Here is a 14,208-nt window from a genome sequence, read left to right as displayed (position 1 = left end):
GATTCTCTCGCTAAGCTCAGCCCCAAAGCATGAGGGGAACTGCATTCCACAAAACATTGGACTGGGTGAAAAGGACGCAGGTGACGGCAGAAATTCGGGCTGCCTTGAGTCAGCGACTCTGACAGATAATTGTTTAATGGCTTCGGCCGTGAGACACGCTAGCGAAGAATCCTGACATTCGGTGCTTAAAAAGGCCATTTGCTTTGAAAATCCCAGGCGTAGATTTGAGTCTGAGGAGTGTGTGTGTGTCCCTGGTGGTGGTGGGGAGGGGGTGCTTTAATGGCTTCGGAAGTCATAGCCTGGCAGTTTCTGTAAGGAGGGTGATGACATGGGTAAACAGTTAGGCTTGACCATGTCTTAGTGCCGCCTCAGGCGCCAGCCACGCCGTGGTACGGCCGGGGCCGTGAGCTGGGCTCAGGGACGCAGGGGCACTCTCTGACCGTCCTCAGATGCACTGCCTGCTGTCTCTGCGTGGCAGGTGCAGGGGAGCCCAGGGGAGTCGTCTTTGAAAAGCAAAGCAGAACTTGGAGAAGCGGTGATTCTTTGCGTTGCCGTAGTTACTCTTGGGGTTGCTTGGCGAGGACTGTGTCTGTAGACATCAAATTCTTGGCCCTGACATGCTAGAGATTCCTGAGTGAAGAGGGTCATCGGGGAAGAAAATAGAGTTCCAAATCCTGAGGACGTGACCCCGTCCGTGTGGACGTGCTTGGTGGGCTCCTGGGTTGCGTGCAGTGCCAGAGAGGAAGGTTTGTCCCAGATCGAGGGCGGAAGGCAAGGCCAGCCGTGCACTTGGCTCTCTCCCCGGCCGTCCGTTATTTCTTGAATGAGTAATAATCTCTACAGTGAACTTCAGTAGTAATCAGCCAAGTACATATGTAGTGTGTGTGTTTTGGCATCTAATTTCAAAGAAATTATTGATTGATACTATTCTTCAGCTGTTTTCCTAAGGCTTCGGGATGATTTTTCCAAGATCTAATAACCTTTAAAATGTTGCTTCAAAACCTTATCTGATAGCATTTCCAAAAATATGTGCAAGCTGTATTCAGGGGTCATAATAGATCTCTCGCCAACCTTTTTTATTTTGTAATATTTATTTATTTGAAAGGCCAAGTTACACACACACACTCTCTCTCTCTCTCTATCCCATGAATCATTCTTTTTTCTTTTTATTTGAGAGGTGGAGTTACAGAGTAGAGGTAGAGTGAGAGACACGTAGAAAGAGAGGTCGTTCGTCTGCTGGTTCACTCCCCAGATGGCCGCAATGGCCAGAGCTGGGCCGATCCAGAGCCAGGAGCTTCTTCCAGGTCTCCGTGTGGGTGCAGGGACCCAAGGACTTGGGCCGTTTTCTACTGCTTTCCCAGGCCATAACAGAGAGCTGGATCGCAAGTGGAGCAGCTGGGACTCGAACCAGCGCCCATATGGGATGCCGGCGCTTCAGACCAGGGCGTTAACCCACTGTGCCACAGACTGGCCCCTCTGATTCATTCTTGAAATGGCTGCAACCATCAGGGCCTGGCCAGGCTGAAGCCAGGAGTCAGGAGCTACTTCCAGGTCTCCCACGTGGGTGCAGGGCCCTAGTACTTGGGCCGTCCTCCACTGCTTTCCCAGGTGCATTATCAGGGAGCTGGATTGGAAGTGGAGCAACTGGGACTCGAACCAGCACCCACATGGATGCCTGTGTCACAGGGGGCAGCCCCCTCTCTTCAGTCCTTTGGGTGGAGGGAGCAGGGGGGCTCACATGCGACATGCAGGGCTTGGCTTCCCCATCATCACAGGCCCTGCATGGGGAGCGTGTTCCACAGAGTCCAGTTCCACTCCCGGGTGTTCACAGGGGGTTGAGAAACAGGGGAACGGGGAATAAGGTCTTGTCTCCAATTCCCGCATCTCATCACTGTGGCAGTTAGCGGTCCATCACACAGCGCCCGGAGTCTCGCCCTCCCTGGATGGGGACGTCCTGTCTGGCCTCACTGGCAAGGCCCGAGCTGTCTTGTGTGTGTCTGACGTAGTTTCGGTCACAGTTAAATCAGGTACAGGTGGCTGATACAGCGCTAGGGAGGCGCATGGGCAGCCGTCATTTGCCATCAGCGAGGGGACACCTGGGCAGCCAGCCGTGTGGGTGGCTCTGGACTGCCTGCCAGCCGCCTGGGTCACCCACCTGCCAGCCTTGAGTACCAGCGAGGAAGTCATCCCACGTGAGACGGGGCGAGCGCACAAGCAGAGCCGCTGGGTCCTTACCGCTTTTGGAAGGTAGGAGCCGTCTAGTTCTTTCTGTATCATTTAGGAAAAATAGTAGGACCTTCCAGAAGCATGTCCCAGCCGTCCTTGGGGGCCTGAGGACTTTGCCACGGGCACATTTGATCAGTGAGTTTTGCTGTGAGAGGTTTTGTTTATGGCACCTGTTCTCTGGGCGCAATCAATTCTGTGTTAAATAAGTGGAATTCCTGAATATTAACCAGAGCCAGGGCTGAGCGGAAAGAACTCCCTTCTGACTGGTTGGCTTGCTTTTCAGAGGTTCCATAAGGCTACCACAGTACCAGGACGGGGGCAGGTTTGTGCCACTGTTGGTCTGTGTAGGTTCTTAAGTGATGTTTTTTCTTGTTAGATGATGTTAGGAGATGGAGAGAAAAGTTTGAAAACGTGTAAGCAAAAATAAAAACCAGCAAAAAATGTTTTTTAAAAAGATTTTATTGGGCCGGTGCCGCTGCTCACTAGGCTAATCCTCTGCCTGCAGCGCTGGCACACCGGGTTCTAGTCCCGGTCGGGGCTCCAGATTCTGTCCCGGTTGCCCCTCTTCCAGGCCAGCTCTCTGCTGTGGCCAGGGAGTGCAGTGGAGGATGGCCCAGGTGCTTGGGCCCTGCACCCCATGGGAGACCAGGAAAAGCACCTGGCTCCTGCCATCAGATCAGCGCGGTGCGCCGGCCGCAGTGCGCCGGCCGCGGCGGCCATTGGAGGGTGAACCAACGGCAAAGGAAGACCTTTCTCTCTGTCTCTCTCTCTCACTGTCCACTCTGCCTGTCAAAAATTAAAAAAAAAAAAAAAAGATTTTATTTATTTGAGAGGTAGAGTTAGAGAGAGGTCTACCATCTGCTGGCTCACTCCCCAGATGGCCACAGCGGGCCAGAGCTGGGTAGATCTGAAGTCAGGAGCTTCTCCTGGGTCTCCCACGTGGGTGCAGGGCCCAAGCACTTGGGCCATCTTCCTCTGCTTTCCCAGGCCACAGCAGAGAGCTGGATCGGAAGAGGAGCAGCCGGGACACAAACTGGTGCCCATATAGGATTCCCACACTGCTGGTGGGGGCTTAGCCCACTGTGCTACAATGCCAGCCTCCATCAACTTTTTGAAATGTATTTCAGAGACAGAGAAAGAGATAGGTAGAGAGAGAGAGAGAGAGAACTCCTGTCTGCTAATTCACCCCCCAAGTGACCACAAGGGCTGGGTCCAAGCTGGACCAGAGCCGGAAGCCAGAGTGCAACTCAGGTCTCCCCCATGGGCGGCAGGGGTCCACTGAGTGGAGGCATTCTTGCTGACCCCCAGGTCTGTGTTGGCGGGAAGCTGGGGTTTGAACCTGGCAGCTCCAACACATGGGTGTAGCCAACCTAACCCCTGAGCGAAATTCTACTCTTGTCTTATGTGTAACTGAAATTTTATTTGAAATTTTCAAAAAAGAGATTGATTTCTGTGAAAGGCAGAGTGACAGAGAGAGAGAGTGAGCGAGAGAGCGAGCGATCGATCTTCCACCTGCTGGTTCACTCCCCAAATGACCCCACTGGTCAGGGCTGGGCCAGGCTGAAGCCGGGAGCCCAGAGCTATGTCTGCCGCTGCGTTTGTAGGCGCATTAGCAGGGGTTGGGCCAGAAGCCCAGGAGCTGGGACTTGAATCTGCATGCGGATGCGGGGATGGAGGGTGCCGGTGCCGCAGCGGCAGCCACCGTTTGCATTCTGTAGTTCACGGTCAGTAGCGTCCCTCATCATTGCTGTTCCTCCAGACAGTCCACGGAGGGTTTGTGCACGGAAGCTGCATTCCCTGTTTTTCTGTGGAGAGCGTCTCCCTCTGCGGTAAAGCAGTTATCTGCCAGCCCCCGGGGTGGTCTTTCCTGACTCCTTTAGGTGGTGTCTGATGAAGGATGGAGCCACCGTGGAACAAGACAAGCCCGTGACTGAATTTGAAAAGAACCTGTCAGACGCGAGTTTAATGTTGGCAATTATCTCGTTTAATCGCAAATGGGCGACCTTGCTGGCAGCTGGCAAGGTCACCACCCACACTCTCCTGTCGTCCTCTGCGGTGGCAGGGAGGCCGTGGTGAGCACAGGGAGCTGTTTCAGGTCCCGCGCGGGTGTGAAGCCGCGTGGACACAGTGGCTCGTCTTCCCGCGCGCGTCTGTGTAGGTGACGCCGGGTCAGTCGATCTCCCTGGCAGTGTTTGTGTTTTCTCTTCCTGAACTTGAAATGGGTTTTTGTTCTCAAATTGCTTGGGAATTGTGAGTGTTGTGTTTGCTGTGATGCGCTCTGGTCCCTTTCTGTTTATAAAGAGTATCCCTGTGGAAGCAAAACTGTTCGAGACGTGTGAATCGGCAGGGGCGGGGCGGGGGTGGGGAGACGATATGGCACCTGCTGTTCCAGGAGAGCCGGGTGCTCATCTCCCCTGGGAGGACTGAACAGAGGTGGCGCTGAGGGACTGAGCGTGTCCCCGTCACCTGCACACATCATGCCCAGCCTAGACGCACCGGAGTCCATCTGCACCGGCTGGCCACCCCCTCGCAGCCCGTGTATGTGGTTGGAGGAGTGGGAGAAGCAGGTTTGGGCCTCTGACCCCGTGGACTGTGGGGTGGCCTGGATTGAGGCTGAGCCTGGGGAGCCGTGTGTGTGTGTGTGTGTGTGTGTGTGTGTGTGTGTGTTCATATCCGGGTAGCCCATTTGTGCACAGACGCCCGGGGGGCCACCTGTAATTTAAATGGATCCAGGGTTAGGAGCGGGACTTTTCCACTTCTGAGTCATGTGACAGAGCGAGCCAGCCACTTTCACGGAGTTGGGAAGCTGTGGCTCATCCCTGGCCTGCCCCGAGCTGCACTGCTGGCCCTGCCCCCACCCACCGGGCTGGGCTGTGCCAAAGCCAGCATCCAAGCAGGCATCGCGTTTGCAACTTCATCTCGGATGGAGAGATCCGTTTCTCTTATTATTGCTTCTCTTGTTTATTATTGTGTGAAGCAGACCTGCCGCCTGCCGATTCACCCCGCAGATGCCCCCATCCGGGCTGAAGCTCAGAGCCAGGACCTGCATCCGGGTCTCCTGGGTGGGTGGCACCTCCTGCCCCCCGGGGTGTGCATCAGCTGGAAGCTGGGTTCAGGAGCAGAGCCGGGACTTGAACCCATGCAGTCGGATATGGGAGGCTGACGTCTTAACCGCTGGCAGACTTTAGGGAGGGCTCGGCCAACCACAGCCCATGGACCAGATTCAGACTGCTACCCGGTTTTAAATGACTCACAAACTGGGACTTAAATAGTTGATAAAAAATCGGGGAGATTTCAGGACACATGAGGATAGAAAACTCACATGTCAGCATCCATCAGCCCCGTGTCACGGGAACAGCATAGTGCCACTGTTTATATGCAAAATATGCATGTGGGGGATTTTTAAAAACTGTGATAGCCCCTTTAATAAGTGGAAGCCAACTTGAGTTATTTTCATATTGCTGTTTCAGCCGATTTTAATTCCGTTATTAAACAGCATTATGGCAGGAATGTCGCCTTCACCCAGATAATAACCAGGGCAGGGACAAATCGCTGGAGCGCCAGCCTGGAGTTGTGCAAAGCCAAGTTCAGCCTCCGGCCCCTCTCTGCTTAGTGCTATTTGCAGACTCCGGTCTGTGTTCTTTGTCCTGCTGATGAGAGCAAGTGTGGGCGTAGGGAGAGAGGGGTTGGTGGGGCGGTTCCGGGAGAGGAGAGACTTCTAGAAACACCTCCCCTGCCCCCCGGCTGATTCCTCCCGTGTCCCCCCCCCTCCAGCCCTTGACTGCCAGCTCTCGTTATCCTTGAAATTCGTTTTGTTCTTGCCTTCTGCGTGGCGCGGATGGTGGTGCAAGGGAGTGTTTTCCAGGATTACAATCCGGGGGATAAGGCTCAGGCTTTTGAACTACACGCACAGCGCGTTCTCCGAAGGTGACTGCCTGCACGCCGGCCATCGACGTTGCTGGAGACGCCAGAGCGACTCGAACCCGCTGTCCTTAGGAAGTCGGAGAACCTTTCCTTTCTCCGCACGGGGAAGGCAGGACCTGCACATCGCACAGGCTTATCTGCAGCTCCAGCTTGGGAGGAATTAGGGAACGCTCCTCGCGGAGCAGCCGAGAATCCGCGCTCGGGCCTCACCGGCAGAGTCGTACAGAGCTGACCTATCTTTAAAAGCAAAACGTACATTTAATGCCGCGCGCGGTGCACGGAGGCCCTTATAAGCTGCGGATGAGCCAGGTTTTCACGTTTAGGAATCCGATTCCCACCTAGCTCATTCTTTATGCAGGACACATTTTCACAATGCCACTCGTGCGGTGTAGCCCACGCTGCTGGTGTCACTGCCGCTGGGCGGGGGGTGGTCTCCCAGCACCGGGCAGGGGGCAGGACTGGTGAGAGAGGAGGGACTTGCCTTCTGCGACTTCACCCCCCCGCCGGTGCTTCTCCTGCCTCGTTCTAGCCCTGGCCTTGCGAGCGGTTTCTCGAAGGAGCTCTTTTTAAAATTATTTTTAGGAAGCGCGTTGTTGGGTCAGCTCCTCGGCTTGCTGCAGCTCTGCAGATGGGTCCGGGGGCTGTACCTCTTCCCTGGGTGATGCTGACACACGTAGACGTGCTTAGGGCGCTCCAAGCCCAACCGGACCAAAGCTGCTCAACCCGCCTCGGGTCCTGACCCACCTGGGACCGCAGTTAGCCAGCACACAGCAAGCAGGCCAGGCGGCCGGCATCGCGGCCAGCCTCGGCGGCAGGGCAAGTGCCACCAGGTGTCCCGCTGGAAGGCTTGGCTCTCACAGCGCTCGCAACCGGAGCAAGACATAGCTGATTATAAAACTTTGAGCCGTTCCAAATTTTTAATTAAAAAGGTTTTAGAGGCTTATTTTTGGCTACATGTTCCTTATAACATAAAATTAGAAAAATATAGGACTCTGCGTGCGCCTGCTGCCGACACAGCGTCTGAAGGTGGCCGCTCCCTTTGTTCCTCTTTGAGTTAGTGTCGCGTTCAGCTGCAGATCTGTTGTGACATTGCGGAGTGTGGGTGTGCATCTGCGGGAGGTCTGTTCCCATCCCGTTATCCCTACCCACTCTGCGTAGAATTCCCACTCAGTGTTAAGTGGCAGTCCCAGTGTTGAAAGAGAAATTCGCCCGGCCTGGCCTCCACGAGGGTTCGTCTTCCTCTTCTTCTTCTTTTTTTTTAATCCAAAGTTTTATTTATTTGAAAAGCAGAGTTACAGAGAGGCAGAGGCAGAGAGAGAGTCTTTAAGCTGCTGGTTCACTCTCCAATTGGCTGCAACAGCCGAAGCTGCGCGAATCTGAAGCCAGGAACCAGGAGCTTCTTCCAGGTCTCCTATGCAGGTGCAGGGCTCCAAGGACTTGGGCCATCTTCTACTGCTTTCCCAGGCCACAGCAGAGGGCTGGATCGGAAGTGGAGCAGCTGGGCCTCGAACCGGCACCCATATGGGATGCTGGCACTGCAGGTGGCGGCGGCTTCACCCACTATGCCACAGTGCCGGCCCCATCCACGAGGGTTCTTATTCTGTTGCGAGAGCGGTGGCAGGAGTTCCCCCTCCCCCGGAAAGCCCCCTTCAGGCTGCTCTCCCGACCCCGTCTTGTGGCTTGCGTGTGGCTGGGTGTCTGCAGTGGGTCCCGCAGTCAGAGGGAGGGCCAGCGAGACGATGCACCCACTCTGGAGAAGGGACAGTCCGATGGAGGAGGCAGCCTGGGATCTGGCACCACAGCGTAAGGCACTCCGTGCGGCAGGAACCGGGAGAGGAGACCCACTGACTGGCCTCGGGAGTTGGGGGTGGCTCAGCAAGGGAGGTGACTCTTCAATGGGCCAGGGCGACACAGAGTATGGCGCCGGCAGTCTCCCAAGGGGCCACCGTCTCCCTGGGCTGTGTCCTACTTCTCAGCACGTCTACACGGCTGCCCGTGGTAATTAAGTGAAGCGTACCAGATGGATGCTTTCGCGAGAGGATGGCTCGTCATCTTGCTCTATTCATGAAGCTGGCATCGTAGCAGACTCAAGGCTGCTCCCACCTTGACATGGCTTTGGAGACTGGCCGGCGTGTGTGAGTGGCAGGTGGGGGCCATGAGCATGGACACTGATCCCGGCCAGGGCTCTCCAGAGATGTCACTTGTCCATGTTCCCTTGCTGAGGGTGGCGAAGCCTCCCAGGCCTCTGATCACTCCGTGTTTCCTCGCGGGGGCTTGAGGACGGCAGGTCGACACCCTTACACGTCACCTCGCTGCCTTTGGGAAACGCCAATCAGGGGTGAGCGTTTGGCCCACGTCTGCGGCCCCCTCGTCAGCCGTCGGACTACCCCGAGTCCAGAACTGGTTCCAGCTGCCTGCTGATTCACATCCGGGGGCGGGGGGCGCGTGAACGGGCCCCCCTGCTGCCCACGGAGGTCTGGATGGGGCTCTCTCTGCCTCTCGGCGAATAGTGATCTCAGACAAATACAGTTAGCTTGAGCTACAGCAGACTTGGTGCACAGTGAGGGGTTGGTTTCCGGCTGCGCCCCGGCCTTGGCGTGCTCTGTGCTGTTCCACGCGGCCGCCCCAGCGTCTGCTGTGAGCCGGGCACTGTTGTCCCCAAGGAAGCAGGCGTCAGGAGACAGGTTCAGCCGTGTGACCGAGGGCAGAGGGCGGGCAGGCGTGGGGGCCGGCACACGTGTTCCTTGTGCCCAACCCACGGGCGCCCCAGGGATGCAGGCTGCGACCCCCTACCCCTCCATCAGGACACTTCAGGGCGAGTTGGGCTTCCTCAAAGGGCTGGAGCCTTGGAGCAGCCGTGCCCAGGTTCATCCTCCGCCACTTGGGTAACGGCAGGAATTTGAAATTGCTAAGGGTCGTTGATTGCAGTGGCACCCCCGCCGGTGCCGTGTGCGTTCTTGGTGTCTGTAGCCGGGTTCAGACGCGCGCGGATGAGTAGAATTCGGGGGCTGATTTCCCGTCCGTGCTTTGCATTTGAAATACAGATTGGAGTTACCAGGGCGCGTGCAGTGTTTCTCCTGCGTTTTAGCTGCTCTGTCAATATCGGCACCACCTCCAAGAAGAGAGAGCAGGGCTGTTCTGTTCCTGTAACAACTCCTCCCTCATCTCTTTCAGTTCCCGCGATGACTTAAACCCTGTGACAGGTGCACCCGCTTGACACCCCACTGGCGGGAATCCCTGGAGCAGACAGATGTCCATCCTTGGGATGGTTAGGGATCCCCAGGTCTTGTTTAGAGACAACCTTTCCAGTCCCCTTCCCGGAAGTGGCCACTGGCCCAGGGTCCCCCCGCCCTCCACGTCAGCCACCGCCCGGCTCACAGGTCCCAGGGCTCCTTGCCTGTAGGCCAGGCAGCTGCAGGTGGGACGTGTGTCTTGGCTGAACCCTGGCATCCGCCTCTCCGTGCCGTGCCCTCCGCCTTGAGCCACATGGCCCCTGGGGCGCCCCTGCAGCCCGGGAGGTTCCTCGGCTCCGAGCAAGGTTTCCAGCAGTCTGACGTATGGCCGTTTCTCTTCCTGCAGCGAAACCAAAGATCCTGACTTCCAAAAGACTGGTGAACGGCGTGCTGCAGTGTGAGGCAGCGGGATTCCCGGAGCCCACCATAGACTGGTATTTCTGTCTGGGAACCGAGCAGAGGTGAGAGGCTGATTCTTGAAAGAACGGCCGTTCAGTTGAAATCCAAACGCGTTTTCAGATGGTTTTTTTTCAAGCTTTGTTTTGATTATTTTTTTTCCTCTCTATGTGCCTTTTCAGAAAGGGGATAATGGCTGTATTTTTCTCGGTCGACATTAATTTTGTTTGCTAAAAAATGATTACTGAACGACTTGTCTGTTTGGGTGGTTATCTTTTTGGATTTATCATGCAATTTCTAGCCTGCAGGTAGATAAAGCGATTTTCCAGGACAGGGTAATTCGATTTCCATTCTGTACACAGGAGGTAATGTGTGTGGGAAATGTGGCTGTCATTACCATGAACAAATTACCTCCCAAGTTAATTGCCAAGTTGCCAAAAAGTCTGGATGGCGTCCGCAAGCTTTGCAACGGGGTTTCCCTGAGCAGGGCACGGCTGACCGGGTGCCTCGTGGGTGCTTCTCGGGGACCTGGTCGCTGCGGCCAGCGGGGGGACATGGCCGTGACCGATATAAAGAGGGTCCCAGGCCCCTGGGGAAGCAAGCCCCATGCCTCGAGTCTCTTAGCACAGATGGGTGGAGGCCCATGTCGCAGCCACTCTCTGGCTGTGCGGGTAGTCGGGGCAGACTGAGCAGCTGGCACACGACGGGCTGGAGGTGTTGTGAGTCAGGTGGTCGGCTCTGCCCGGTTTTGGGCACCACCACCCTGTGCCCCTTCTCCGCCGTTCACACCCCTTCCTCACTCTGCTGGCCCACGAGGGTCTCTCCCATGGCAGCTGGTTCAGTAACCACCACCACCCCCCCATAACGTGGGCGTTAGCTGCCTGGGGCGAGTCTCGGGGCGTCCACGGGACTGGGCAGACGTGGACGGAGCAGGAGTGGGAGCGGGAGTCGGATTGTGGCCCGCGTTGAACTCCGAAGCCTGCCTCCCCTTTCCCGCCCGCTCCGTGCCCGCTGACCGCAGGCCGCGGGGCTCTGCTCCGGCCCACAGGTGCTCGGCGCCGGTGTGGCCGGTGGCCGTGCAGGTCCAGAACGCGTCGGAGCAGCCCTTCGGGAAGCCGGTGGTCCAGAGCGCCATCGACTCGAGCGCCTTCAAGCACAATGGCACGGTGGAGTGCAGGGCGTCCAACGACGCGGGCCAGAGCTCCGCCTACTTCAACTTTGCCCTTAAAGGTAACAGCAAAGGTATACTCCTCTTTAATCCAATTTCAGGGGATTGCTCACGCTCTGTTAAGTCCGTTCCCACTGGCCATGTGATTGATAACACCCATCCCACCGCATCGTCATCCATCTGTCATAGAGTGTGGATAAGTTCCACTTTCCCTCGGCCGATTTTACCATGCCGTCATATACTCACTCACGTGTGTGCATGCGTGTGTGCGTGTGTCTTTATGTAACTGTATATTTGCAGCTTGACTCCATTAAGATGGGCAGAGGAAAAAAGGGGGAATGCAATCACTTTTATCTTTACTTACTTTTTTTCAAGATTTTATTTATTTACTCAAGAGGTAAAGATAGAGAGGCAGAGGGAGGGAGGGAGAGAGGTCTTCCATCCGCTGGTTCACTCCCCAAATGGTCCCAATGGCCAGAGCTGGACCAATCCAAAGCCAGGATCCAAGAGCCAGAAGCTTCCTCCAGGTCTCCCACGCAGGTACAGGGACCCAAGCACTAGGGCCATCTTGTACTGCTTTCCCAGGCCCCAGCAGAGAGCTGTATTGGAAGAGGAGCAGCCGGGACTCGAACCGGTGCCGCAGTGCAGGCTTAACCTGCTACACCACATGCAGTCACGTTCTGCCTAGGCAAAATGGGCTCCACTGAAATCTTGGATTCAATTTACAACCTCAGTGATTTAACAGGAGTCACTGTAGCGCTCTGGCAGACGCTGTCTCTGGAAGGCAGTGTCCGCGGTGTCTTGGGAGGTCGTGTTAGGCGGCTCCCCAGCCATGAGCCCCTCCAGCAGGTCCTGAGTGTGGGCAGACTGATGAACGGGCACCCAGCTGTGGGGCAGAGGCTGGGTGCCCCGGCTGGTAGGGCCTCGGTGTTTGTTCTTGCCAGTTGGCAAAGACTGGTGCCAGGGAGCTGTGTTCTCCCAGGGTTGGAGGAGCGTGGGGAAGGGGCTTGCGTGGTCCCGAGCCACCGTGTCCATGCCGGGAGGTGGGGCACAGATGCACCCAGGTGCTGCTGTTCGTTGCTAAGCGGCAGGGATGTGCTCCTGGGCTGCGGAGAGCTCTCCCCTGCCCACAGCCATCTGGTGTGGAGGCACCGGGAAGATGTGTCTGAGTAGCAAGGGAGGGGCGTCGCCAAGGCCAGGATCCAAGACTCGCCCGGCTGTCGGGCAGGCGGTGGCTGTCCAGGACCCCGTCCGGGGCCAGGGTGTGACCCCCCACCCCCACCCCCATTTCTCTCGCACCCCAGAGCAGATCCAGGCGCACACCCTGTTCACACCTCTGCTGGTGGGGTTCGTGGTGACGGCCGGCGTCATGTGCATCATTGTCATGGTCCTCACCTACAAGTACCTGCAGGTGAGTGCCCGCCTGTCCGTGCCCGGGGCGGGGTGGAGCGGGGCGTGGCGGGGGCGTGGCGTGGCGGGGCGGGGCATGATGTGGCGGCGGGGCGGGGTGGGGCGCGGCGTGGTGGGGGTGGGGTGGGGTGGAGCGGGGCGCGGGGGCGTGGCGTGGCGGGGCGTGGCGTGGCGGCAGCGGGGGGGGGGGGGGGGGGGCGCGGCAGCGGCCAGCCGCTCACCTACGGGCCCGGGTCCCCGCAGAAGCCCATGTACGAGGTGCAGTGGAAGGTGGTGGAGGAGATCAATGGCAACAGCTACGTGTACATCGACCCGACGCAGCTTCCCTACGACCACAAGTGGGAGTTTCCCAGGAGTCGGCTGAGCTTTGGTCAGTGGGCGCCGGGGGGCTTTCCGCGCCAGCCGTCCGCGTGCACCTGACGGCGACTTTAGGGAACTCGGGTGGCTGCTGTGGCTGGCGCAGCGGTGCCACGTCCATGTGCAGCCCTGCCCGCCACCGCCCCCACCACTGACCCTGTCCCCATCCGTCCTGTTCCTCTCGCAGGGAAGACCCTGGGCGCCGGCGCCTTCGGGAAGGTGGTGGAGGCCACGGCCTACGGGCTGATCAAGTCGGACGCGGCCATGACCGTCGCCGTGAAGATGCTGAAACGTAAGTCCCCGCGTGTGCTGGGCTCCGGGGGCCGCCAGCCGTGGGCCTGGCCGCAAGCAGGCGTTTTTCGTTCCAGCGAGCGCCCACCTGACGGAGCGGGAAGCCCTCATGTCCGAGCTCAAGGTGCTGAGCTACCTGGGGAATCACATGAACATCGTGAACCTCCTGGGAGCCTGCACCGTGGGAGGTAAAGCCGCGCCGTGCGCCCGCCCGCCTCGCCCCGCAGCAGGAGGGTCAGGCGGCCCGCATAGAGGCTGCTCGCGGCGTGTTCCTGCTCCGCGCCGGCCGAGGCTGCCCTGGGGCGTGTAGCCCAGGACCCAGGGCAGTCACCCCGCTCCAAGAAGGGTGTGGGAAGGACAGCCGGACGATGAGGTCATTTTGGTGCTAAAGAAATTTCTTTTTAAGATTGATTTATGTGAAAGAGAAAGAGAGAGATGTTCCGTCTGCTGGTTCACTCCCCAGATGGCCACCACGGCCTGGGCTGGGCCAGGCCGGAGCCAGGCGCTTCAGCCGGGTCTCCCACATGGGTGCAGGGGCCCAGGCACTCGGGCCACCATCCGCTGTCTTGCCAGGCCATAGCAGGGAGCTGGATGGGAAACAGGGCAGCCGGGACTCCAGTCGGGGATGCCAGTGCCACGCGGCCCCGGCACGAACATCTGGACTGTGTCCTGGTGAGCCGAGGGAAGGCTCTGGGAGGCCTGGAGCCTTGCCCGTTGCTGGGCCGTGTTTGGTCATCGGGGCTAATATTGCTGTGGACACCCACATTTTGAACGGGCCCCGCGCTCCCTGCTCTCCCAGTTCTCCGATGCCGAGTCACTTCTGCAGAGTCAGCAGCCCCGTGGAGGGTCCCATCCAGGCAGTCTGCAGCAGGCCCTGGGGTCTAGCTGCCCCCACAGGTGTGGAGAAGCCTGCAGTGACGTCCACCCAGGCCCTGCAGGTGTCAGGAGTCGTGGGTGAGCTGCATCCGCCCACACTAGTTAGCTGCCTGCCACGAGAGGACCACAGCTGGAGGCGTTCGGGGCACCCAGTGCTCTGCCAGCGGCGGTGGTCAGCGTGTGGCTCGCTCCAGGTGGCCAGTCCCGCTCTGCCCTGCCGGCTGCCCCATGAGGGCAGGAGCCTCCCTGTACACGTACATCCGGGGACCCTGGGCCCCAAGCGCTGAGCTCGCCTGGGCAGGGGAAAGAGGGCCTTGCCTGTTGGGC

General features: G+C 58.2%; 1 protein-coding gene across 6 annotated transcripts in view; it reads left to right on the top strand.

The window, feature by feature from the left end:
* The window catches only part of KIT (KIT proto-oncogene, receptor tyrosine kinase), a 69,059-nt gene that overhangs the window by 44,465 nt on the left and 10,386 nt on the right, over positions 1 to 14,208 (top strand). For 3 of the 6 annotated variants that reach the window (XM_070047085.1, XM_070047086.1, XM_070047084.1), the window contains 6 exons: positions 9,730 to 9,844; positions 10,828 to 11,021; positions 12,252 to 12,358; positions 12,601 to 12,727; positions 12,902 to 13,006; positions 13,083 to 13,193. In XM_070047085.1, coding sequence (XP_069903186.1) covers positions 9,730 to 9,844; positions 10,828 to 11,021; positions 12,252 to 12,358; positions 12,601 to 12,727; positions 12,902 to 13,006; positions 13,083 to 13,193 — 759 coding nt within the window. 6 annotated transcript variants of the gene reach the window in all.

The sequence above is a fragment of the Oryctolagus cuniculus genome, chromosome 8, assembly GCF_964237555.1.
Source record: "Oryctolagus cuniculus chromosome 8, mOryCun1.1, whole genome shotgun sequence".
NCBI classification, from domain to species: domain Eukaryota; kingdom Metazoa; phylum Chordata; class Mammalia; order Lagomorpha; family Leporidae; genus Oryctolagus; species Oryctolagus cuniculus.
Note: the sequence above shows the minus strand (reverse complement) of the source record. Positions and strands in the feature narration are given on the sequence as shown.